The sequence below is a fragment of the Peromyscus maniculatus genome, chromosome 1 (assembly GCF_049852395.1).
Source record: "Peromyscus maniculatus bairdii isolate BWxNUB_F1_BW_parent chromosome 1, HU_Pman_BW_mat_3.1, whole genome shotgun sequence".
Classification (NCBI taxonomy): domain Eukaryota; kingdom Metazoa; phylum Chordata; class Mammalia; order Rodentia; family Cricetidae; genus Peromyscus; species Peromyscus maniculatus.
Window position 1 is genome coordinate 152,885,341 of NC_134852.1, and position 25,016 is coordinate 152,910,356.

At 52.8% G+C, this 25,016-nt stretch overlaps 1 protein-coding gene across 5 annotated transcripts in view; it reads left to right on the top strand.

Annotated features, from left to right (window-relative positions):
- Nucleotides 1–3,590: 3,590 nt before the first annotated feature.
- Lsp1 (lymphocyte specific protein 1) overlaps nt 3,591–25,016 on the top strand; it is a 36,638-nt gene continuing 15,212 nt past the window's right edge. For 2 of the 5 annotated variants that reach the window (XM_006977255.4, XM_076555512.1), the window contains exon 1: nt 15,781–16,260. In XM_006977255.4, the coding sequence (XP_006977317.2) occupies nt 16,199–16,260 (62 nt within the window). In that variant the 5' untranslated portion in view covers nt 15,781–16,198. Of the gene's footprint in view, nt 3,831–15,780; nt 16,261–19,437; nt 19,727–25,016 lie in introns of those variants that run through there. The other 3 variants (XM_042257755.2, XM_042257760.2, XM_006977253.4) reach the window with 2 other exon arrangements.

Here is a 25,016-nt window from a genome sequence, read left to right on the forward strand (position 1 = left end):
CTGATAAGTTCTTGGGCCTGGTTTTCCTGATACCGTTTTAATACACTCATGTGCCACTATGGCTTCAAAGCACCCTTAATATACTTATAGTATGGCTGGCTCCCTTCCTGTTCCCAGGGATAACTCATTTGTCCGTCTGTACTGGGTAGGTTGTACCTGACAGATGGTGCAGATTCTGAGTTCACCCAGGGGCTACAGTTTTCCTTCTCCATCAAAATGGAGTCAAAAGCAAAGTTGCTTGTGAAATGGTGTCTCCCAGAGCCATGCACAGCCACCATGGTTTTATGCAATATGGAGTCACTTAGAGTAAGGGCACAACCTGACTTCAACAGAGGCTGATTAGAAAGTAGAGAAAACCCAGAGACAAAAGCAGAGGGGACCTGGAAAGTTCTGCCCTTACTGACCTACTTCTGTCAGAGATTGGCCCCACCTCCCAAAGGCTTCATAGTATGCTCACAGCAGCCTGCTCAAACCCCCTTTAAAATTAGCACCACAAAGGGCTGGGGATGTAGCTCAGAGGTACATCATTTGCCTAGTTTGTGTAAGGCCCTGAGTTTTATCACAACAACAACAACAACAACAACACACACACACACACACACACACACACACACACACACACACACACACACACAATGTCACAAGTTAGAGACCTAGCATTCAAAGCATGAGCTTGTGAGAGACACTTCGATCTAAACCCTAAGAGTGGTGGACACATTTCTCTCATTCTGGAGGCAGCAGGCTAGACAAGTAGAACAGGCACTGCTGGGCTAAGTGGGGGGATGCTCCCCCCAGGCGTCTAGGCTTCTGTGGGGGGGTGGTGACCCCCATCTTGTAGAAACATCACCGAATTCTGCCTTTTTGACTGTTTCTCTCTCTCTCTCTCTCTCTCTCTCTCTCTCTCTCTCTCCCTCTCCCCCTCCCCCCTCTTTCGTGTGTGTGTGTGTGTGTGTGTGTGTGTGTGTGTGTGTGTGTGTGTGCCCAAATTTCCTCTTTTTGTAAGGACACCAATCACACTGGAGCAGGCCCTTCCCCTCAATGACCTCATCCTAACTGGTTACATCTGCAACCAGCCGATTTCCAAATAAGGTCACATTCTGAAGTCCTGGGGTTTAAGACTTCAACATATGCATCTTGGAGTATGCAATTCAATCCTTAATGGGAGGGCTCAGCCTCTGCATCCGCCCGGGAAGATGGAGACAGGCCAAACAGGCAGGGGCACCCTCTTTGATGGCTGGGGTCTGGATGAAACTCAGAGAAGGCAAAATCTCCCGATTCAGATGGAACTAAAATAATGGATGAGGCAGCTCACATAGCACCCACATGTCCCAGGCATGCTACACAGTACCCCTGAGGCAGGGTGACTTACAAAGAACAAAGATTTGCTTAGCTCACAGCTCTGAAGGCTAGACATACAGGAGCATGGGGCTGGCTCGTGGTGAGGACTTCTTGATGCCCACCAAGTGACAAGACAATAACCCTCTTAGGGTGGACTCATATAAAACTGTGTGCATGTGTGCATGCGTGTGTGCGTGTGCATGTATGTGTGCCTGTGCATGTGTGTGTGTGCCTGTGCTTGTGTGTCTATATGCGGGTTTGTGCTGGTAGGGCCTGAATTTCCCTTTGGAAGATGTTAGCTGATGGGTCTGAAAATTAGGAAGCCAGCCCAACCTACAGGCAGCCGATGGCCTCCACTTGCCCATCCCCCAGCCCTAAGGCCCAGCCGGCTAGAGGAAGTCATACAGAGTAGTGGCTGGAATCCACAGGAGAGGTGTGTGTATGTGCCAGGGCATGTATGTGGAGATCAGAGAACAACCTGTAGGAATTGGTTCTCTCCTTTCACTATGTAGGGCTCAGGGACTGAACTCAGGTCGTCAGGTTTGGTCTCAAGAGTGCTTTTGCCCATTAAGCCATCCTGCCAGCCCCTGATTAACTTTTACAGTGAAGTGGTCTGACTGGGGTATAGGACCCACCCCCTTGCAGGAGTCCTGCCCTCCACACCGCTCCTCTTGGTGCAGACTTAACAACACTTCAGCTTTGGGAAAGCCGGACTGGGACTTCCCCTCAGGCAGAAGCTGGCTCTGCAGGCCTGAAGGGTCTGTGCTAGTAGGGTCTGAAGTTCCCTCTGGAAGATGTTAGCTGCTAGATCAGAGGCCCTGAAAATTAGGAAGTCAGCCCAGCCTATAGACAACCAATGGCCTCCACCTGCCCATCCCCCAGCCTTAAGGCCTAGCAGGCCAGAGGAAGGTCATACAGAGTAGTGGCTGGAATCCACAGGAAAGGTGCCTGGATGGAGGAGTCCTGTGGCAGACGTAAGAGCCTGTGGGAACCTCTTAAGAGGTGTCGGGACTGAAGTGTCATAGCTCTGCCACATGCCACATGCCCCCTGTACTCCCAGCCACTAACCAACAGGGCCCTTGGGAGGGTCCCAAGGAAGCAAAGTGCAAAAAGGGACGGGAGGCTAAAGAGGAAGCAGTCAGGGTTTTGGCCCAGCCTGCTGGACACTGCTCATCCGGGGCTCCTTTGTGTCTCTTCCTCGGGATTGGGATAGAGTGAGTCAGGCTTTGCCTGCCTTTGAGCCACGTGGGTGAGAAAGGGCTCATTCCCTTCAGGCACGCTTGTAAGCACTGGTCTGCTTCTGGATGTCACTCCAGGGGTTCCACTGAGTTTCCCAGCACCCCCAGGATCTCTCCTGTCCTTCTGCCCCTCTTCACCTGAAAGACCTCATAGTTGGATTCCTGAGGCCACTCACTGGCTTATGCTGACCGAGATGGCACTGGCTCCTTTCTTTCTGTCTTTTGGGCCAGCAGACCTCAAGGAGGGAGTCTCTACCATACTGTGACTGCCCCAACTTGGCCCAATGACACCTCAGCTCAAGTCCTGGAGCTTTGGAATCTGGCCCTCAAACTCTCCAACATTCCTTGATGACCCAGAATCCTTTTGGTTTCCTCTCAAAAGCCTCGGTCTCTCCCCTGGTCCTGATATTATCTTGCCTCTCAGGAGAATCCATGACCCACCCTGTCTTATCTGGGAACATCAACCAACTCTGATATTGGTTCCAAATGCTCAGAGCACAGAGACAGGATTAAAGAGAACTGAGCTGACAGAGCAAGAAGGAAACGCAGGTGCCTCTTAGCTAGGAATGGGGACAGATTGAGACAGGCTCTAGACCTACAGACTATGGGAGCACCATGTGCAGGACTCTGGACATGGGTGGAAAGCAAAGACTACTCAAGAGTGCCCAAGGCCTTGAAGTATCAAGAACTGGTTCCACCGTGTTCTGTGAGCACACATGGAGGCATGGAGGACTTCCACGTAAAACAGTTGAAAGCAGTCCATAGGGGAGCACAGTCTGCTGAAGGGATCACGGATTCTGGACACTGGGAGAACTAGCTACTCACAGGACTCCTGGTAGGCACCCTAGAGATACACAGGGTGTCCCAGCCACATGGGCTAGACCTGTGAGGAGCATCCTCACCCACCTCTGCCCTCGGTCCTTTTCTGTCACCCCCGGCGGCTGCAGCTTGCTCAACACTTCCTGATGAGTGGTTTGCGTTTAGCTTTTTTCTTCTTCTTCTCTTGCAGCAACAGAGTCAAAAACAACACCCCAACCCAAGTCCCAATAGGTTCCAAACCTCAACCTGCTGCCTGCCGGAAGGAGGAAGTGAAACCTGCCCCGGGTGGGGGCTCTAGGCCACGGCCCATCTACAGAGAAGCACTAGGAGCCACAAAGAGCGCACCCACACCAAAGACATCAGGCCCATGGCGGAGGCTGCCAGCGATCCCAGCTGTGAGGAGCAGGAAGAGCTGCATGCAGAAGACAGCAAAGAGTGAGTGAGCCCCACAGCAGGCAGCTTGCTCTGTGCTAAGTCCTGTGGGTCAGAGTCCTGGATAGTGCTTACTCACTTAGAGGTCCTTCAGAAACCCCCTCTTAACCGTATCTGCCTCTGCAGCTTGGCCTAACTGGGCAACGATAGATCTCCCTGGCTAGGGTCCACAGCCAGGACAAAGGGGGTAGATACTTGGTGTGGAAGGGACTGGGCATGCCTGAATGTGGTCTGATCAGTGGGAGAAAGCAACAGCTGTGTTGGGAGAAACCGGGGCTGTGAATCCTGGCCAGGATGCTGACCTGTAGACTTATCTGAGGGGTCTGGCCTGCCTTGAGATACTCAGAGGTGGCCAGGTCTCAGGGGTTCCCAAAGCTGCTATGTGGGGATACAGAAGGCCGATGGCATCTCATGAACCAGGCACTGCTGTTGGGTACAGTGGGTATGGGAGGGGAATGTTTTGAGGAGGTAAAGGGGCCACTCCTCTGCCACAGACAGAGCTGAGCAGAGGCCTGTAGGCTGCCAGCTTCGTAAGGGCATCTGTGATTTGAAGAACTGCTGAGGTTCCTCCCTGTGTTGGGTCAAGCTGGGGGTCATGCAAAGGGATGCTGTCCGTGGCCAGGCATGGAGACTAAGCCAGGCCATGGGTGCCTGCTCTGACCGGTCCCAGGAACAGGTTTCAGAAGAGAGTGTCAGGGCTTAGGGACAGGCTGGGTCTTCAAGGGGCAGAAGGGGATATTCTACAGCCAGGGACTAGAGGCCTCATGGGAGCAGGATGTGGGCCAGGTGTATAAGAGGAAGGGGAAGAAGGAGGTAAGGCCCCGGGGGCCTGAAAACTGCCGCCAGAGCTGTCCGGCTGTCAGGGAAGGTGTGGCTCTTAGGTTGCAGCTACAGCCTCAAGGAGGGGAGGGCTACTCAGCAGGTGTTGTGGTCTCTGTAGTCCCCAGGCTGCCTTGTAAAAATGGAGCCAGGCTCCAGATCTTGGGCAAGGACAATAATGCCTCAGTCCTCCCAGATAATGGGAAAGAGGCCTCACTGTGAAGGGTGCATGTTGGGGGCAGAGGGCCAACCTCAGGCTCCCCACTGCTGCTTTGCATTTGGACCCTGGTTTGAGAACTGTTCAGGGAACCCTTCAGCCAAGAAAAGAGTCTGAGGCTAAACAGAGACTGGCCTGGCCTGGGTCAGCATCCATGTGCCAATCTGGGGGTTCCAGGGCCACATTGTCCCCAGCAAGGCTCTATGAGAGCTGTCTCCTGGGAGGGGGGACATGTATCATGAGAGCCAAAGAAGGGCTCTAAGGACACTTGCCCAGGCTGAGTGAGGACACAAGCTGTGGGGTGTGTGGAACAGGGTGATCGGGCAACAGCTGTGACCCTGTCCAGAAATGCCCTCACGCCAGGCCCCTGCCACCTCATGCCCATAGAAGGGCAGGTGCAAGCAGCCAAGCCCGCCCCACCCTCCTCCTAGGCCCTTCCTCGGCCCCCTCTCTCAGCTGTCTCAAATGCCATGCCGAGGTCTAAGCAACACAGTCAAGGGTGCCCACAGCTCTGGCAGGCACAGCAGATCCCTGGGCATCTTGCTGTAGGACTGGAACCGGGCTGCACCTGTGCCTGTCTGTCAGAAACTCCTGTTCCACAGTCCTAAGACCTCAATGGGCCTGGGAGTCCCCTAAAGATGTCCTCCCCAAAATGGTGGAAGAAAGAGAACCAAGTAGACCGCTGACCTTTCAGAGTGAAACCGAGACCCAGGGCGAGGTGGAGCTGTCCTTTCACAGAGTGACTCAGGGACCAGGGGACTCTCCTGTTTAATGTGGTAAGAAGTCCCTGATGCCCAGACAGGAATATTTGACCTAAGAGTACCCACTCAGGAAACCCCAGAAGGCCAGAGCTGAGCAGGAGCTCGGGGGAGTCCCCACCCCATGCTGCCCATAGAGGACTGGGTACACCAGACGGAGGCCAGGTGCTTCCCTCATACCTGCCCTGAAATACCAGGGTGAGCATACCAGGCCCAAGGCAGGCCAAAGCCAAGCCTCTCTCTCACAGAGCCCTCAGATGGCTGGAATGCTACTGTGTACCACTCCAGCGTCTCCACACCATTGACACAGGACTTCCATTCTTCCTCTGGTGGGGTGCTATCTCCTTGCCTGCCTCCCCAACACAGGGTCATTAGCTTGTTCCTGTCCTTTGGGAACAGGGTGTGGCATCTCCACAGAGCTGCACATGTCTCTGTTGGGACTGCTGGGTGACACTGAGGGAATGTTTTGCCCCAAGACCAAGCTTCAACTCCCCTACCTCTCCACTGTGTAGTGCCTCGGGAGCTACAGGACAGTCACAGAGCTCACAGAGGGTGGCTCCCCATGCCTTTAAGGGCCTCAGAGTCAACCACTATCCATGTCCTGGAACCCCAACTCCGCATGGAGCCATGCCTCCTGTCACTGGAGGCAGGCTCAGGTGGACAGGTCTCTCTGCACAGGCCTGGCCCTCTCTACCTAGCTACCTGTGCCCTCAGCTGCACGGCTCATCTGGCCCCTGAGACGTCTGCACCCTGATGTCCTCAGCATATGATGATGATGATGATGCTTTGCTCAGAGCCCTGCTCTGGGTCCCCATCTACCCTGGGAACCTTGTTGACCTAACCCCACACCTGCTGACCAGGACAATCTGAGGGTCACCTAGGCAAGGTTCCTTCCTGAACCACCTGTCCCTCTGACCCTCCGAGCTCTACTCAGAGGGCCTCGGGCAGTATGGAGAGCCTTGATCTCAGAGGCAGGAGCCCAGTGGAGGGACTCCTCCAACCTTGCCCTCCTGGGGTGTGCACTGAAGGTGGGGTGATTAGGAGCTGAGGCCTGGAGCTCTCTCCACAGATGGCCGAGCTGAGCCAGGCCAGGCCAAGTCAGGGGTTCCTCAAGACAGAGGGGAGGCTGAGCTTCACCCAGATGATGATGGGCTTCCTCCTGGCGGAGCCTAGGTTTTCTCCCACCTTCTATCTAGCTCCTTCAGATCCCCATCTTGGGTTGAGGAGGGGAAACCGGATGCCTGGCACATTTGGGACATCGCAGGCCTACCTTTGCTGATTTCAGAAGTTCCCCTATTGCCCTGTCTGCTTGAGGTAGGCAGTGCTGAGAGAGGCCTGGGGCAGGATGGCCCTGGCAGGGTGACATTACTATTGTACTAGTGGTTGCCTCTGCCTCAGTTTCCCTGAGAGGGCTATCACAGTGCTTGGTGAGTCATGAGGAAGTAGGGGCTTGCCAAGGGATGAGACCCAGGGGAGGTGGACCAGACCTTTCCCTCTGGGAACTTGAGCTATTGGGATAGGAGGAGAAGGTAAAGGGTCACCATCTAGTGCCTCAGTTTTCTTATCTGCACAATCAGAATGCAGCTGCTCAGGCCTAGCATTCATGGCCTGAGTGTCCTTGCCAAGTCTTTAAAGCTCTAGCATGCACAGATCTTGAACACCATTCCCCCAAGAGTAGCCCTTTTAGAGATGGTTTACTGTGACTAGACATGCCCTCTGTGGGCTTAGGGTGAGGGGCTAGGGCCTGGGTTAGGCTGTGCCAAGCTGCTTCTTAGGGTACTGTGGTGAGAATCTGCAAAGGAGGTTGACAAGGAACGAGTGGTCTTTGTGGGAGTAGCCCAGGGTGGGCGGCAGGTGCTCTGTGGGGACATCCCAGGCTGGGGTACGAGTGTTCTCTCAGGGACTGTCTAGGCCACTGTAGCCATGGGTCTCTGCATCTTCTCTGGTAGCACTGGACCACAGAGCTGTGGTGAGTTCTTCTGGCTCTTGGAAGGCCCAGTCCTGCTGTATCAAGGTAACTCTTGGGTGGGTTCCCACTGGCCTTGAGGCATCAGGACTTCTCTTTGGATGGCAGTTCTTTGATATCTGCAGAGGACAGGTTTGGATAAAGGGGTTGCCTGGTGACAGGCCAGCCCATTTCCCAGGATTAGGATTAGATTTTCACTAGCCAGTCTCTCTCTCTCTCTCTCTCTCTCTCTCTCTCTCTCTCTCTCTCTCTCTCTCTCTCTCTCTCTCTCTCTTAGTTTCTCAAGACAGTTTCTCTCTGTAACTGCCATGGCTATCCTGGAATTCACTCATGTAGACCAGGCTGGCCTCGAACTCATGGAGATCCACTTGTCTCTGTCTCCCAAGACCTGGGATTAAAGGTGTGTGCCACCATCGCCCAGTTAGCCAGCCACTCTTCCCTAGCACCAAGGAGCTAGCAGAGAGGGGAGGGGCTGTGGGTTTAGAGTTTAGGAGTTTGAGAGTGAACAGTTGGTGGGTCAGGAAAGGCCCTGGTCCTTTCTTGTGGTCAGGTCAGTCTTACCAAGTTCCATTTGCTGACTACCTCCAAGTTAGTTGCCAGGGAATGAAGACAGTCCACCTCCATCGGTTGGCAGATAATCGATGGGAAAAGTCATCTGCAAAATCAAGATTCCTCAGTCCCCTATGAGCTTCCTTCTCCCATCAGGGCTCCTCAGGGGCGGAACAAGGTAGGCTGTTAGCAGTGTATATGGGGTCAACACAAACCCCAGCCCAATGTGACCAGGTGCTATTGGAAAGCCGCCTGGAATGTCCAGGAGAGCCTGTCTGTTGTGGGTGACATGGGTCCTACATCCAACTCTCCTTCCAGAGCCTTGATTTTACCAGCTGCCACCTGGATGAGTACATAAGGATGGGGTCCCCTCAATAGCAGATTCACACCCTTCTACCTACAGGGAGCAGACCCACCTCCCACCCCAAGGTGGCTGCACACTCTTTCCTCAAGGCAGCCTACTGTATGTGGTTAGCTTCTGAGGAAAGTCAACACTGTCTCCTCTTGCCTCTCTCCTCTCCTCTCCTCTCCTCTCCTCTCCTCTCCTCTCCTCTCCTCTCCTCTCCTCTCCTCTCCACTCCTTTCTTTGCCCCATTTCTTTTTCTCCTCTTCCCCCTCTCTTCTCCTCTTCCTCTTCTCTCATTCTTTCCTCTCCGTGTCCCTTCTCCCCATTCTCCCCTTCCTCTTTCCCCTCCTTTCTCTCCTTTTATTTTCCCTCCTCCTTTCTCCATTCTCACCCTCCCCCACCTTCTATCTCTCCCTCCTCTCCCAGGAACCTCTCCTCAAAAGAGCAATAGAACTCAAGCCAGATGGATCTAGCTAGTTTATTCCAAAGAAATCTGGAAAGACTCCATTGCCCTTTCTCCTAGTCCCAGCTCCAACCATGCTTGGCTTCCTCGCCACGCCCAGCTCCCTGGTTCCGCCCTTAGCTCTGGCCCACCAGACCTTGCTTGGAAAGGGGAACACATGGAGCTGATGAGTGCAGGAAGCATTTGGAGGCTTCCCATATGTAAATCAGAGCCACATTCCTATTAAACGCCACCATCCTGGGCCCCTCCACCAGTAGGCTCCCACTGCTTACTGTGTCTTTCCCCATGTAGTACGCTGGTCTGTGAGCATGTTTGCTAGGGGTTCTAAAGATGTACGGACAAGAGAATATATCTGAACCAAGGTGGTGACGCACACCTTTAATCCCAGCACTCGGGAGGCAGAGGCAGGCAGATCTTTGTGAGTTCAAGACCAGCCTGGTCTACAGAGTTAGTTCCAGGACAGCCAGAGCTATACAGAAAAACCCTGTCTGGAAAAATCCGAGAGAGAGAGAGAGAGAGAGAGAGAGAGAGAGAGAGAGAGAGAGAGAGAGAGAGAATGAGAGAATATATGTGCTTCCCAAGCTCTTATGGTCTATTATAGGAGGGACCTGACCTCCTGGGACCTTATTCTTGAGCCATGAGCTTTGGCCACATCTTAGTCATAGAAGACAGGAAATAAGAAAAAAAAAAGTAATAAGCGGTGAAGAAATATATAAATAAAGGGAAAGGTGGGTGGAGAAGGAAATATGGAAAGAGATTGGTGGGTAAATGGATGAATGTATGTATGGGTGGGTGGATAGATGGGTATGGTGATATTGTGTCCTCCAATATATTGTGCACCCTAATTAACTTATCTGGGGTCAGAGAACAGAACAGCCACTAGGCAGACATAGAGGCCAGAAAATTGTGGCACACACACTTTTAATCCTATCACTTGGGAGGCAGAGATCCATTGGGATCTCTGTGAGTTCAAGGCCACAGTGGAAACTGCCAGGTCTGGTGATATACACCTTTTTTTTTTTTTTTTTTTTTGGTTTTTTCGAGACAGGGTTTCTCTGTGTAGCTTTGCGCCTTTCCTGGAGCTCACTTGGTAGCCCAGGCTGGCCTCGAACTCACAAAGATCCGCCTGCCTCTGCCTCCCGAGTGCTGGGATTAAAGGCGTGCGCCACCACGCCCGGCTATACACCTTTAATCTCAGGAAGTGATGACAGGAAGCAGAAAGGTATATAAGGCGTGAGGACTAGGAACTAAGTTTGTTAAGCTTTTAGGCTTTTAGCAGCAGTTCAGCTGAGATCCATTTGGAAGAGGACACAGAGGCTTCCAGTTTGAGGAAACAGGATCAGCTGAGGAATTGCAAGGTGAGGTTAGCTGTTGCTTGTTCTGCTTCTCTGATCTTCCAGCATTCACCCCAATAACTGGCTCCAGGTTTGTTTTTTATTAATAAGACCTTTTAAGATTCGTGTTACAGATGGGTGTGTGGATAGATATGTGGGCAGATCAATAAATGTGCAGGTGAATTGATATATAAATGGGTGGATGGATGGATGGGATAGATGGACTGATTGATGAGTGGGTGGGTAAGTGGATATATGGATAGGTAGATAGGTGGATAAATGAGTGAATGGGTAGGTGGATGAATAAGAAGTGGATAAATAGATGAATGGATGGATATATAGGTAGGTGGATGGATGCATGGATGGATGGATAGGTGGAAGAATAGGGGTGAATGGATGACTGAATGGGTGGATGTATAGATGGGCAGATGAATTGGGAGTAGGTAGATGAATGGATAAATGAGTGAGTGGGTGAGCAGGTAGATGACTGAATGTGTGTATGGGTGGATGGGTGAGTGGAGTTAGATCAATGAGTGGATGGGCTGATAAATAAATGGGTGGGTGGATATATGGGGGATGAGCAGATGACTGAATGTTGGTAGCTATATGGGTAGGTGGGTGGGTGAATGAGTGACTAGGTAGCTAGATGAATGAGTAGGTGGATAAATAGTGGGTGATGGCTGTAAGTATAGATGGATTGATAAAGGGGTGGATAAGTGGATAGATATGTGGATGAGTGGATTAATGGATGGGTGGATGGATGGATGAATGGAGTATATGGATAGGTGAATAGGCAAATGTATGGGTGGGTGTATGAATAGAGGGTGGATAGATGGATGTGAGGTGAATGAATGTATTGATGAGTGAGTGAATGGGTTGGTGGGTGGGTAGATATATGGGTGGATGGATGGGTGAGTGGGTGGTTAGATGGATGGATGGTGAATGGATGGATGGATAGATGGCTGAATGAGTGGTTGGATGGATGGAGGAATGAGTGAGTGGATCACTGAATGTTGGTGAATATATGGGTTGGAAGATGGGTGGCTGGATGGGTAGATGCGTGAGTGGGTGGATGAATGAATAAGTATGTGATATGAATAAGGTAATGGATAAATGGATGACTGGTGGGTGGGTAGTTGGATGGAAGGGTGAATATGAGGATAGGTGGATGAATGGATGAGGGGTGGGTGGATGGATGACCAGGTATATGGATGAATGGAGGGTGAGTGGATGACTGAATGGGTAGATATTGGTGAGTGGATGACTAGGGAGTATATAAATCGGTGTATGGGTGGGTGAATAAGTGGATGGGTAGATGGATAAATGGGTGGATATATGAGTGAATGTATGGATGGATAGATGGATGAATGAGTAGATAGGTAGATGAATAAATGGATTGGTTAGATGAATGGGAGATGAATAGATGACTGAATGTTGGTGGATATATGGATGGGTAGATGGGGTTGTATTGATGAATTGAAGAGTGGGTGAATATATGGGTAGGTGAATGGGTGAGTGGATGAGGGGTAGATGGATGACTTGATGGGTGGATATATGGGTGGGTAGATGAATAGGGGTGGATGAATGGGTAGGTGGATGGGTGGATATATGGGTGAGTGGATGGATGAATAGTTGGATGGGTGGGTGGGTGGGTATGTGGATGGATAATATATGGGTGAGTGAGTAGATGGATGGATGATTAGGTGGGTGGGTGGGTAGATGAGTGGATAGATGGGTAGGTGGGTGGATATATGGGTGATTGGATAGATGTGGGGTGGATAGGTGTGATAAGTGGTTGGTAGATGGGTAGATTTATGAGTGGGTGGATGGGTGAGTGATTGGATGGGTGTGAGTAGATAGATAGTAGATAGAGTGAGTGAGTGGGTATGTAGATGGATGGATGGATACATGGATGGATGGGGATTGGATAGATAGATGCATGAGTGAATGGTGGATGGATGAATGGGTGGGTGGATGGATGGATGCATGGGATGGATAAATGGATGAATTGGAGGGTGGCACATAGGATGAAAGAATAGGTGGATGAAAGAGGAGGTAGATAGGACATAGATAAATTACTAGACAGATATAATATGAAGAGAGGCAGACATATGACTATAAATAAATAATGGATAAATAGATACAACAATAGATGTATGGTGGCAAGATAAACATATGACAAATCAATAAAATGGATAAATTAGTATGGGATGAACTACTGGAGACACTGATTGGTGAAAAGACACTTCTCCATCATAAATTTTGTACTGCCTTTCTGGAATACTTTCTCCACCTGGGATAAAGTCAGTCAGTCTCTCTCCCTTTTCAACTCTATCTCCCTCTCTCTCCTCTTCTTAAACCAGGAAGTGCTTATTCCTTCCCACCAAGTTTTCTTCTTTGTTAACTATCATACAAAACATCTCTGGTGCTCCCTGTTTGCTTACTCTGGCTCCCACTTTCAGCAGCATTAACCATCATCTGCAATGTGTTGGTACATACTTACTTATTTGTTCCCACTAAAATGTTAGCATCATGAGCATTGGAGAGTGGTGCTGAATTCCCAGCACATGAAAAATTATTGGAATTCAATTTGTGTTTCTTGAATAAACATGTGGATTGATGGACAAATGTGTGGCTAATTAAGTGTATATGTGAGTGGAAGGATGACAGAAAGGAAGAGTAGGTGATGATGATTGGGCTGGAGGATGATTTCTCATACATAATGTACTGACTTGCTTGGATGACAGTGCATGCAGTATCACAAAAACAGATGTGTGCAGCTGGATGTTCAGCTTCCTAGGTGAGAAGATGTCTAGAAAGATGGATTTATAAATGAATATGGAAAAGGTATAAAGAAAATGTAGAAATCTATACAAATGAGTGAAAACAAGAGCAGAAGAATATTTGGAGATGGAAGCATGGATTGAAGACATTTTCCTGGTGGAACAAATGAACATAAAAATCGAAGAGTGAACATGTAGGTAGTATTCATTATTATGTACTAGGAGGTTAGCAGGCACCAAATGGCTGGCTGGCTCACTGAACACTTCTTCTAGGTGTGCTGATGAAATAACTCAGTGTGGTAAAATGGTTATTGCCACGCAAGCTTGGTAAGCTGAGTTTGATCCCCAGAAACCATGTAAAGAAGGCTGGAGGGAATCAGCTTCACAAAGCTGTCTTCTGACATCCACATGCTCACTGTGGTACATGCAGCCTCCCTTAATAATGATAAACTTCAGAAAATTTTCAAGATAGTTAAGTAAGTAGGTAAGTGGATAGATAGGCAGATGGATGGATGGATGGATGGACACATGAATGGATGGGTCAATTGAAAGATTCTTTTTCATTGGAGAAATTATGTAATGAAAGATGAATAGACATGGGCATAGTTGTATGAATAGTTGCTTAAAATGACTGAATAGTAGGATGTGTTGCATTCACATCGGAAAATGGATAAGCATGATGAAGAGTTGATGGGTTGATAAGTGATACATCAAAATACAAGCACCATAAAGACAAGATGGATGGATGGATGGATGGGTAGGTAGGTGAGTAAGAATGAGTATATGGGTGAGTAGATGTAAGAGTGAGTGTACACATCCGTGTATGTATGGGTGGGTAGGTAGACAAATAATAGACAGTAATGTCAGTATCAAATGTTCTGTCCACTTGTCCATACATGTCATGGCTTCAAAGCCTTAAATCATTCTACATTTCTTCATAAGAACTACCCCCCCCCCATTAAGGCAGCCCTCCCCTGTCTGGAAACATTCTTCCTTCTTTTGAACCCAAATTGCCCTGACCCAGTGTCTTTCCTGGCTGTCTAGCTGGAAATAGGAATAGGGGCAAGGAGGTAGTGTGGTGAATTGTGGCGCAGACGCAGCACAAGCTGGTTCCACTGGGTGATCTTCTCAGCATGGGCTCACCAGAGGGAGGTTCTTCCCAGCCCTGTCCTTATTACTTCAGAATGTGCTGTGTATTATGTCTCTGCACTGTGGGAGAGGGCAGTGGACTCTGCTGTCTCTGCTATACACCCTGGCTCCATCTCCTCCTGGGAGATGCCGGGGGAGGGAGATGCTGTAACCGCTATGTTCAGAACAGCTGGATCTCATCCTGTAGCAAGTGTTGCAGAAAAGGTGGGTAAGTCATCTTTTTGCTGCAGATTAGAGCTGTGGATCCATGTGACACTGTATCTGTGTCATCACCTTAAGGCATACCTCCTTCCCACCAGTGATCCATTCCCACCGGAGACTCCAACTCCCTCCTCTGTCCTCAGTAGTCCTGAGGTTTCCTGTAATCTGACTTCCTGACCTACCTAGAGGTCCCAGCAACTCATGTGTGTCCATTCTCCCAGTATGGAGGTGGAGGACAACTGGGGGCCAGCTGCGTACAGGGAGACACAGTAGGCAGTGGTTGGCAGCCAATAGCCCCAACTATGGTCTTGGGCCTGCCAGACTCTGTCTCTGTGACCTGGCACAGTGCTGCTGGCCAGCCTTGGTTTTCCCATCTGGCTCATGGGTCTAGCAGTACCGCTTGTCGGCAGCTATGAGTGTGAGTGATCTGAGAAGCCACCAGATGTAAGCCTACTTGCCCAGAACTGGCCCATGGCAACTTCCTCCCAGCCCAGCCACTAGCCTCCAGTGTTCTCCAGTGAGTCACAGTGACTAAGCCCAACCAGAAAAACAATGGGCTGGGCTGCTTGTCCCTGGGTCTGAGCCAGAGGATAGGGTAGGGGGCTGGCTGGTGAGGGCACCGACCACCCGGGTACCCTCCACCACTCTGGGGACTTTGGCTCCCTGTACCAAGGAAGATGCTCTCTGTGGTGTCTATACATCCCTGCTCTGAATACAGCCTGAGGTTCTGGGGAGGGCAGTAGCCTCCCAACGAGGCGACCTGGGAAGATTCCTGGGGTGCCCAGCCTCCCCTGGAGGTTATACAAGAGCAGAGAGCTGGGAATAAACAGAGGGAAAAAGAAGACCCAGAGGGGGGAGAAGAGGGAGGGGGAGGAGGGAGAAAAAGAAGGGAGGGAAAGGAATGGGGGAGGGAAGGTAGGAGGGAGACTGAGATAGGGATGAAAACACCAGAAGAGAAGAAAAGGGCAAGGAGGGGCAGTCAGCCAGGTCAGGGGCAGCCGAGGCCCAGACCTGGGAGGAGAGGGCCAGGGGTCAGGGAGAGCAGGACTCGGAGCAGGCACCAGCAGGCAGGCAGAGCTGGGCAAGAGGCTCTTCGGATGGGGAGATGACCTGTAGGCCAGGCACCCAGAGTGGAGCAGTGGGCAGAGAGGTGGGAAGTGGCGGAAGCTGCCAAGATGGTCTGAGGGGGGCATACCACCATGCTGCCCACAAGCGGGCGTGGAGGTCCAGCCAGGCCCCCACACTGCGGGGCTGGGAGGGTTTCTCTCTGACATTTTTACTAGTCTTGGAAGGAGGAGGAGGTGGTGGAGGTGGAGGAGACCGAGGGGGCGGAGAAGGGGGCTGGGGGACAAAAGGAAAGCAGCTGCTGAACGTCCTGAGAAAGGAGAGGGGAGAGAGACCCACAGAGACAGGGTCCAGGGACAGTGGAAGGGCCTGGAGCTGCCATCTGGGAGCCAGCCCCAGACCCCTGCCCCCAGGGGCTGGAGGGGCCGAGACAGACAGGCATCCTTCAGACAGACAGACAGAGCAGACAAGGAAGGGCTGTCAGAGCCAGAGAGACCAGACAAACTGACAGGGAAGGGGGCAGGGACAAGAGAGGGACAAGGACACAAAGAGAAGGACAAGGAGGAGAGAGAAGGCAGGGCAGGAGAGAGGAAAGGAAAAGAAGGGAGAGGAGAGCAGAGTTTTGGGGCCTCAGCACCAGGAGCCTTTGAAGCTGCAGGCGGTGTCCCCAGGGCCAGGGGTCAGGACAGGTCACCAGCATCGTCGCGGGCAGGCCCGCAGCATGAATGGCCCCGCACTCCTGAGGAGAAATGCTAGCAAACGGGGCCTGGAGAAGCTGCTGAGGTAGGTCCCTCCCAGCCCAGGCATGGTGCCCGCGGCGCCCTTGCCGACAGTGGTACCCCCCTGCACCCAGACTGGCAGATATGTGGCCCACAGGCTGTGCCGGGCTGCCTATGCACGTGTTACGGGAGGATACTGAAGCCCAGCACGAAGCCATCATCTTGGCCAGCCAGGCAGCTTCACCTCTTCCTCCCATAGCTCCCTGTGTGTCCTCAGGACCCACAGAGAATGTATCCTCAGAGTAGCTGCCCAGGTCCCCTCCCCATGTCTTCTTGCTGCCCCTGGGAACTAACGAGTGACACCCCCCTCCCACCTTACAAATGAGACTGGACTCACAGCCATAGGCCCCAGAAACCACTGGCCTGACAGTCCTGGGAGCGGGAGGCACTGGAACCATCGGGAATCCTGACTCTCTGGCCACTGGACCTCAGGCCTTTGCGAGTCCTCACTCAGCCTGTTTTCTCCTACGTAAAGTGTGTGTGAGAGAACAGACAACCGTAGGCCCAGGCCCTGCAAACCTCAGGCGCTTCCAATTAACTGCTCATTGCTGCCCTCTGAGCCGCCTGCTGTGCCCTCCCTCTTCCTCCCTCTTCCAGCTTTAAAGCTCTGCGGCAGTGCCACCTCCTCCAGGAAGCCTGTCATGGTCTCCCTAGCCAGGAAGGCTCGGCTCCTCTGCTCATGTGGTGGCCTGTTCCCTGGCCCACTTCCATGGCTGCTTAAACCCTATGTTCCTAGAGGGTGGGTCTGGCATTGTTTCATGTGTCTATGTGTTTTGGTCCTGGCTCTCAGGGGTGAGACAGGGCACAGATGAGTGGTGGGTAGATGCCAGGAGATGGCTACCTCCAAGTCCTGGCCCTATCATGGTCCCAGCTGGCAACCAAGGTCAGCAGACTAGCAGCAGGATCTAAGTTAGCCTCCTGGCCCCTCTCTGCCCCAGCTCCCAGCCAATACCATATCCATGCCCCATGCCAGTCTTTCAGGACCAGCCCAGCCTGCTCAGGGTCCTCATGCATGGCCACCTCGCTCAGGCTAGGCGTCCTTCCTGTCCTGTCCAGGCTGGGATGTATTCTCCATTGTCACCATCCTTCATGGTGCCCCGTGTCCTGAGAATGTAGGAGCACCTTTGATCAATCTTATCGCCTCACCAGTATCATGTAACAAGGAGGAAACTGATCCCAGCACCATGGTGGCTGGGGGGTGACAGGAAGAGCTGCAAGACCCAGCACCAGGCTGACCTTCTGCTAATCCAGAGGCAGGGCAACGGGGCTATAGACCAGGCAAGACCTTGGGCAGGGGTTAGCTTTGGCACCGTTCAAAGTCTTGAGCTGAAGAAAGGTGGGAGGGGACACAGAGACCAAGGCCTACAAGGTTAACCAGTAGGCAAGGCAGGAGGGCAGGTCCCTAGGAGGTCTTAGGGAACCCTGATGAAGTGGGAGAGTGGGTCCAGAGCATTGTCCCTTGTGGGTGATGATGGAGAACTGCCTGTCCATGTGTAGAGTGGGTCCACAATGGATGACATGGAGTGATGCCCGGGGTAGATATATGCTAAACTGTACGTCTTTGGGAACCTGGCCCCGTGATAGAACATACCTCTCATGTGCACTGAGTACACACACATGTGCAGACATGTACATGCTACCACCTAGCACTATGACACCTTCCACCCCTGCTCCCATCGAGCCCTCTGTCCACATGTCTATAGCATCCAACACTGTCCACTTTGCCCAGCCCTGAAGAACAGGTCTCCACCTTGTCTCTTGGACAGATGAGGAAAGTAGGCTCAGAGAGGTCAAGTGACTTGCTCAAGGCCACCCAGCAGGTGACCTACCTCCTATCATTCACTGCCTTTGCTCAGATCCTTCCCCAAGAACCCAAAGCTTTCTCATCACACCTAGTAGCAGAGCCCTGCCCGTCTCCATCTGTGACAAGCTCTGGAGAGGTTGCTGTGTGCCAGCAGAGGCCAAGATGCAAACTGAACTTTATGGACTAGTTGGAAAATTAACAGCATGTCCCCCCAACTCTTTTAGTCTGAGTCTGAGTGTGAATTGGGGGCTTAACATATCACTGGCCAGACCCCAGGCTTGCTTCTACTCCCTTGTGCTAGGAATTTGGGTACCCACTTCCTGCCTCAGAGGAGTCAGGGTCCTTCCAGGTCTACCGTAGATCAGGCCACAGTTAAGGATAGTCACCTGGGCTCTCAGCTGGCTACCTGGTTCTGCAGCCCTTAGGGGCCTAGATTTAAGAGCAACTGGGCTGGTCAGGAGTACCTTGAGTTGATGCTGGCCTAAGAGACTGAGCTAGGAGTCATCTTAGCAGGCATCACGAACCAAGCCTCCCTTGGGTGGTGTGAGCCTCTGTCTCATTAGTCCCAGCACCCATCAGACAGCAGATAGCATGGCATCAGTCTATAGCTCCCCTGAGGTATAAGACTCTTCAAGCAGGTTCCCACCCCACATGTGGCCCACTGGACCTCTGGGGATCCCAGTGTGGCAGAGGGTAGCAGATGGGATTGGCAGTCTGCTGGGTGGCCCAGTGGGGGGAGGGGAAGCCAGGCCTCCAACCACAGTGTCCAGGGAGGCGTGGCTCCACGGACCCATTGGAGGCCGAGATCCCGAGGGTGGGGTGGCCCCACCCTGGCAGGCCGGGTGGCCGGTGGGCGGCACCCCCGCGGGCCGGGTGGTCTGTCTGCCAGAGCCTGTCCTGCCTGGAGCCTAGCCGAGCCAGCAGCAGGGGGTACAGGGACCAAGTGGCCCAGCCCCCTGGGCAGGGTGTCAGGGCCAGAGCCCAGAGGACTGAGGTTCCGGTTCCAGTCCCAGCCGGTGCGTCAGAGCTGGGTAGATCGGGCGGCAAGCAGCAGCCAGGGCGCCAAGGCACCCAGAGACTCACCCACCCCATGCTTCTGCTGGAGTCAGGAGGGGACACCCTGGGGCTCTTGGGACCCTTGGGATAGCTGCAAGGGGTACAGCCCCGAGGGACACTGCTACAGGCCCAGAGCATCTCTCCAGAGAACAATGCCAGAATGGACCACCAAGGTCTCCAGAGCACAGGTGGGCACATGGGCTGAAGGAGGGCAAAGGGCTTCAGGTGGGCACAGGGGCTGAGGGGGGCAAGTGGCTGCAGGTAGGATAGGCGCTCCAGGTAGTAGCCGGGGTTAGAACCTGTTAGGTGGATCTATGGGCAGAGAAAGGTTCCTAGGCTCTGGTATCAAGTGAGACCAGACCTGGCCCTCAGCCCGTAGATCTGGCTGTGCAGGTTGTTGTCCCAAGGAGCAGGAATGTGGCTATGAGCGTCCGCTACTATCTATCCAGGGCAGGGGACAAGCTAAGGCCAGCTGGTAATGGCACTTCAGGAAGATGGAGGGCCTGACCTGGAGATGCCAGGTCCAGGGGAGTAACACATTGGATGCTCCTGGGGACTTTGAAAGTCTCCCGGGTAGGACAGGAGAAAAGGAAGAAGAAAGAGCAAAGAGGTAGGAAGAGAACAGATACACGGGGAGGGGGAGGGGAGGGGAAGGGAGAGGGGTCCTAGCCAGCATTGGAGGGAGGGTACCTTCTCTGCTTGTCCCCCCTTAGCTGACCTGGGCGCCGGGTGGTTGGTATTGAAAGGGAGGGATAAAGGTGTCGGGAAGAGGCTTGTAAGCCAGAGAGAGAAGGGTAAAGAACAGATGGGAAGAGCTGTGGGAAGGGAGGGACTGGTGGCCCCCCGACCTGGGTCCTGCCCCTCAACTCCTGCTGCTGTCTCTTCTCCTTACATTTAGTTCACGGAGGGTGAGGGGGTCACTCTGTCACGCAGTGACCATGCAGGTCCCCCAGGTCTAGGATGCTGTTCTTCTCTTAGCGTATGTGGTGGGAATGCTGTGAGAACCAAATATGGCTGCTGAGTTTAGCTCTAGGTGTTGGCCGGGAAATGGGCTCAGGGACCAGTGCAGGTCCCACTGGCCTCAGCTGATGGGACACCCATAGGGATGTGTGAGTCTCTCTCAGGCCATGGAGACTTGCCCTTTCCTGCTTAATGCAGCTTAGAACACTGACTCTGGCTTCAGCTTCAACGACCTGAGGGATATCTCAGGCTGAAGGTTGAAACAGACCAACCTGGGATAGACCCCTTCCTCCCCCAGAACCCCAGAAATGATCAGTCCCTGGGGGCTGGGTAGCACTGAGAGTTCAGATGTGGCTACAGGGCCAGGCAGGGTGTTCCTGGATCAAGGAGCAGATAAAATATTGAAATTAATCATTAGGTACCCATCTCCTTGCCTGGCTGCTCAGGGAGCAGGAAAATTGAGGCACATCAGGGACTCAGAGCCAGGCATAGGACCATGGGTTTGGGGAGTGACTTGGTTACACACTGTCACCTGCCATGCATCTGTCCAGGTGGGCAGACAAGTTAGACAATGTGCAAACCTGTGACCAGATGAAGGATGAGGCATTTGAGCAGCATTCATTAAGAGAGCTGTAGCCAGGCCTTCGGGGTGAGGTGGATCTGGGTACAGTCAGCCAGGGAGGAAAAAGGAGGGGATGGCAGAGTCTCAAGCCGGTGCCAGCCACCATCGCGTGTCAGGGAGTGTGCCAGAGCCTTGCCTCGTGAGTCCTGTGAGCATTCTGCCAGGACTGTCTGCTGCTGCAAGCCATGGTCTCTCTGAGCCCAGGCCCCCCTGGGAGCTTGATGATGAGTGGGCCAGCGAGAAGACATCTCTGAGCAGCAGAGTGCGGGCACCAGGGAGGTCTCATGGCTGCTGTGCGGTTGGCCCTAGCCCCTGTGGCAATTCTGGTCAGTGACACGGAGGACACAGTGTGCAGAGCCAGTGAAGGGAGAAATCGAGCTCAGGTCAGCACAAGCTGCCAGTCATGACAAGATGTAACAGACGGGAGGTCTAGGCCCTGGTGTCCACCGTTAGGCCATGGGGGTCAGGTGGGCCAGAGATGTTTGAGTTAGGAGTCCCGAATGAGGAAGCTGCCAGCAATGGGCTGACCGGGAAGCATATCGTAGGAGGTAGGGTTCCCAGACCCAGGAGGGACTTACCAGCCGGACAACCAGGTTGGTTCTAGACCCCACTTGGACGGCAGAACCCTAACCCAGTCTCTGAGGGAGGTGTGGGATAGAGAGGCCTGTAGCATTCCCATTTTCCAGTCCCAAGGTCTTAAAGAAAGGCTCTGCAGAACCCAGCTGTAGACTCTTCTGAGAAAGCCATGCCTTCAGGTTGAGGCTCCGTCTGACACCCTTTCCAAAAGCAGACTTGGGGTCTGCTTGGGAAGCTTGGGTGGTGTGATGGACAGGTGTGGACCACATCTGACTTGCCAGGCTCTTCCGATGGGGTTTTGTGGTCCCTAGATGGATTGCCATATCATTTCCCTGATGTATGGCTCCAAGACTCATCCCTTCTTTACCCCAGAGGAGAGATGGTGCCTGCCTCCCCTGAGTGTGCATTGCTCCCCGGAAGGAGTGTGAAAGTGGCAAGATACTAAGTGGGTAGCCCCAGCTTGTGGGGTAAGGATGGATGGAATACAGGTACAGGAACTCCCTTCCCATGTAAAGCTCTCAGATGATTTAGGATGTACCTAGATCCAGGGACATGGGGACAGGCATACATGCTGTTGTACTAAGGGAAGGAAGATGGGAGCACCCTGGAGGGGAACAAGCTTTCTTACTGGACACCTTCTCCTCCCTAGATCCCCCAAACCATGGCACCATCTAGAGATGTCTCCCAGATGTCTATGCATTTGTTTGATCCCCTGACCACTCTGCAGCAGCCTCTCCCACCACCGTGCCACCAGGGCAGCATGGGCAATGATGACAACTTACCTTAAGTACATTATGTCAATTACATGTCCCCACTCACTGCCCGGTGTGCTTGAAAGAGCCTGTGATTGCTTTGTGGCCCTTGATCTACACCAAAGGGTCAGAGCTGGCTTCTCAGCCCCACTTAGATGCACTGGGGCAGTGGAGAGCTGACAGTAGTTGGCACTGGTGGGCAGGGGGATGCTTTAGAAAGAGGGGAGAAGTGGTCTGTGGGAGGAAAAGGAGATACCATGGTCTTAGGAACATAAATGCAGTTAATGTGTGGGCAGTAGAGTGGATAGTAGATATTGGGGTGTTATTGGCTGGAGCAGATTACCAGGCCTTTGGAACCAGGGGTGGTGGCAGAGGAAGCCTGGGTCTCTCTGACTCGACTTGCCAGTGGTAAGGCCCAGGTGCAACCTCAGCTTTCCCAACTCCTCATCTGCAATAAATAAATAGATAGATAGATAGATAGATAGATAGATAGATAGATAGATAGATAGATAGATAGATAGATAGGTAGAGAGAGAGAGGGGCAGCCCTGTTGTGTTCCACAGAACCAAAGAGATGCTGGCTGGGTGGGGTTCAGATCCAGCCATCAAGAGAGATCAGGAAGGACAAAAGGCAGAGGAGGAAGCCAGGAAGACTCCCGGGGAGCACAGCCTGATGCTGTGTTCTGACAGGCCTGACAGGCAGGGATGGCCTGCTCTAAGAGGCCTTGGCACGGAACTCCAGGCAGAGGCCATCTGGGAAAACTGCAGGTTTGGGAGTCCTGGGTAGAGGCAACTAGATGTCTTCCAATGCAATGTGCTGCCCCATGAGAAAAGGCAGATTCGGGGGTGGAGTATGGCCTATGGGGGACAGCACAGGTTATGACGGAGGCACATGGCTTTAACTGTCACAGGGGGAAGTGGGCAGTTCTAGGTCAGTTCATGAAGACGGTCCGCCGTGAGTCCTGCCCACCCCAGAGCCTTTTACATTCAAAGGGTACCAAGAGTGACAACCACCTGGCCCACCCACCTTGGACGGACAGCGCCTCCATCTGGTGGGAAGGAGAGAGCTGGAGTCCACAGCCTCCTTTGAGGCCCTCTGCAGGATGTCTTAAATCCTAGAACCCCAGGCTGGCCCTGGAGTCCTAGGAGGCCACGTGTGTGTGTGTGTGTGTGTGTGTGTGTGTGTGTGTGTGTGTGTGTGTGTGTGGTGTGTGTGTGTGTGTGGTGTGTGTGTGGTGTGTGTGTGTGTGTGTGTGTGTGTGTGTGTGGTGTGTGTGTGTGTGTGTGGTGTGTGTGTGTGTGTGTGTGTGTGTGTGTGTGTGTGTGTGTGTGTGTGGTGTGGGGAGTTCCTTCATTTCTCCCTCTCTTCCAGAACTGGGGCCCCACCTCACCCCTATCCTTGCACCCCTGGGACGCACACCGTAGGCTTCCCCCAACTTGCCTCCCCAGTGCCTTCCCACTTGCTAGCTTGCTCCCTTCTTTTCCCGAGGGCAGGAGACAGGTATGCCCATCCTGATTCTGTAGCTTCCTCCATGTGACATCCCCACCCCAGGGTCCTTATGATGGGCTGCCGCAGTGACAGCAACTAACTCCCCACTTATTGTGTCTCCCCCTCATCTGCCTTTTACTCTTGAGGCAGCCAGAGCGTCCTGGCTCTGAACATCTTCACTCCTGGCCCAGGACCTTGGGTGATTCCCATAGCCCCAGCCAACCAATCTGCACTTTTTAATCTTCCCAAGGCCCGCCCCTAGGCTTGGCTACCATGACCCTTCAGAACTATCCCTTGCACGGATCGCACTAACCAAGTCCCCAGAATGTGGGCTGCTTGTGTGTTCTGAGAGTTGGGCAGGCCAAGGACTCAGCACAGAATAGAGGGTTTGATTCTTAAACGTGGAAGCACAGATCCCAGAGGCATGCTGGGCTGTCTAGGTTACCTGTGACCAAGGGCAGCAGCCTGTGAAGCTGAGCCACTGAGGCTGAGCCTCCAGTATTAACTTGGGTATTTTCTCCTCATCTTCTGAATGCATATGCTGCCCACAGTGGACAGAACATTGATCTGGGCGGTGCCCTGGGGACCAGGCAGTATGGCAACCCAGCCTTCCTTGTACCATCCACCGCCCCCCCCCCACTTCCCGACCTACTTAGGCTGCTTCTGTGAGACCCCTTAAAGATCTCCACCCTGGAATGGAGTTTCCTATAGCCATGACCTAGTACTGTCTATCTCCAGGGACCCTCTCACCCCATGCTGCATATCCAGGCCCCATTCAGTGTCTCTCCCAACTGAGGCCCGGGTCTTGCTGTACATGTCACGGACACTGGGCTGTTCTGAAGGTCACTTCCTGTCCCCCATTCCCAGCTAGGCCTAGACTTGGCTTCTCCCTCTCACTTCCTCCACTCCTGCTACCACTCCGCCCATCCTTCTCCATCAGCTCCCCGAACAGAACCAGGGCTTCCTTGGTGTGGGATCAACTCATACCTCAAGAGGCCACCCTGTGGGCCATTGAGTCCCTCTGGGGTCTACTTTGCCATTTGACTTTGTGGCACTCTCCTTCTCTCTGGCCTAAAGGTCCCAATCATCCTTCACAACAGCGGCCAAGATCATGCCCCTCCCTTCAACCAACTGATTGCAGTGCTTTTCTGGGCAGTGGAGACATGGTCTGGCCCAATGAACTATCCCCTGCATACATTGGCTCTAACAATAAGAAAGAGTAACCCCACCATGCCCATGCTCTGCTAGGAAGATGAAGGGAGGATTGGACCAGAGCCAGCTGTCCAGGGATAGGAAGCAACTTCCTTTATGCTCATCTTAGCCTCGGGGAGCAGACTTGTACTCTCCTGCCTGTCCCACCTAGCACTCACCTACTACTGACCAGGGAGGGCCCTCCACTCTGAGCTCACTCCACACACCCACCTCCATGCTTCTTTCCAGGGTGGGTGGCAATTGAGCATTTGAACCCCCACACCATTGCGTGGATTGTCCACAGGGAATGG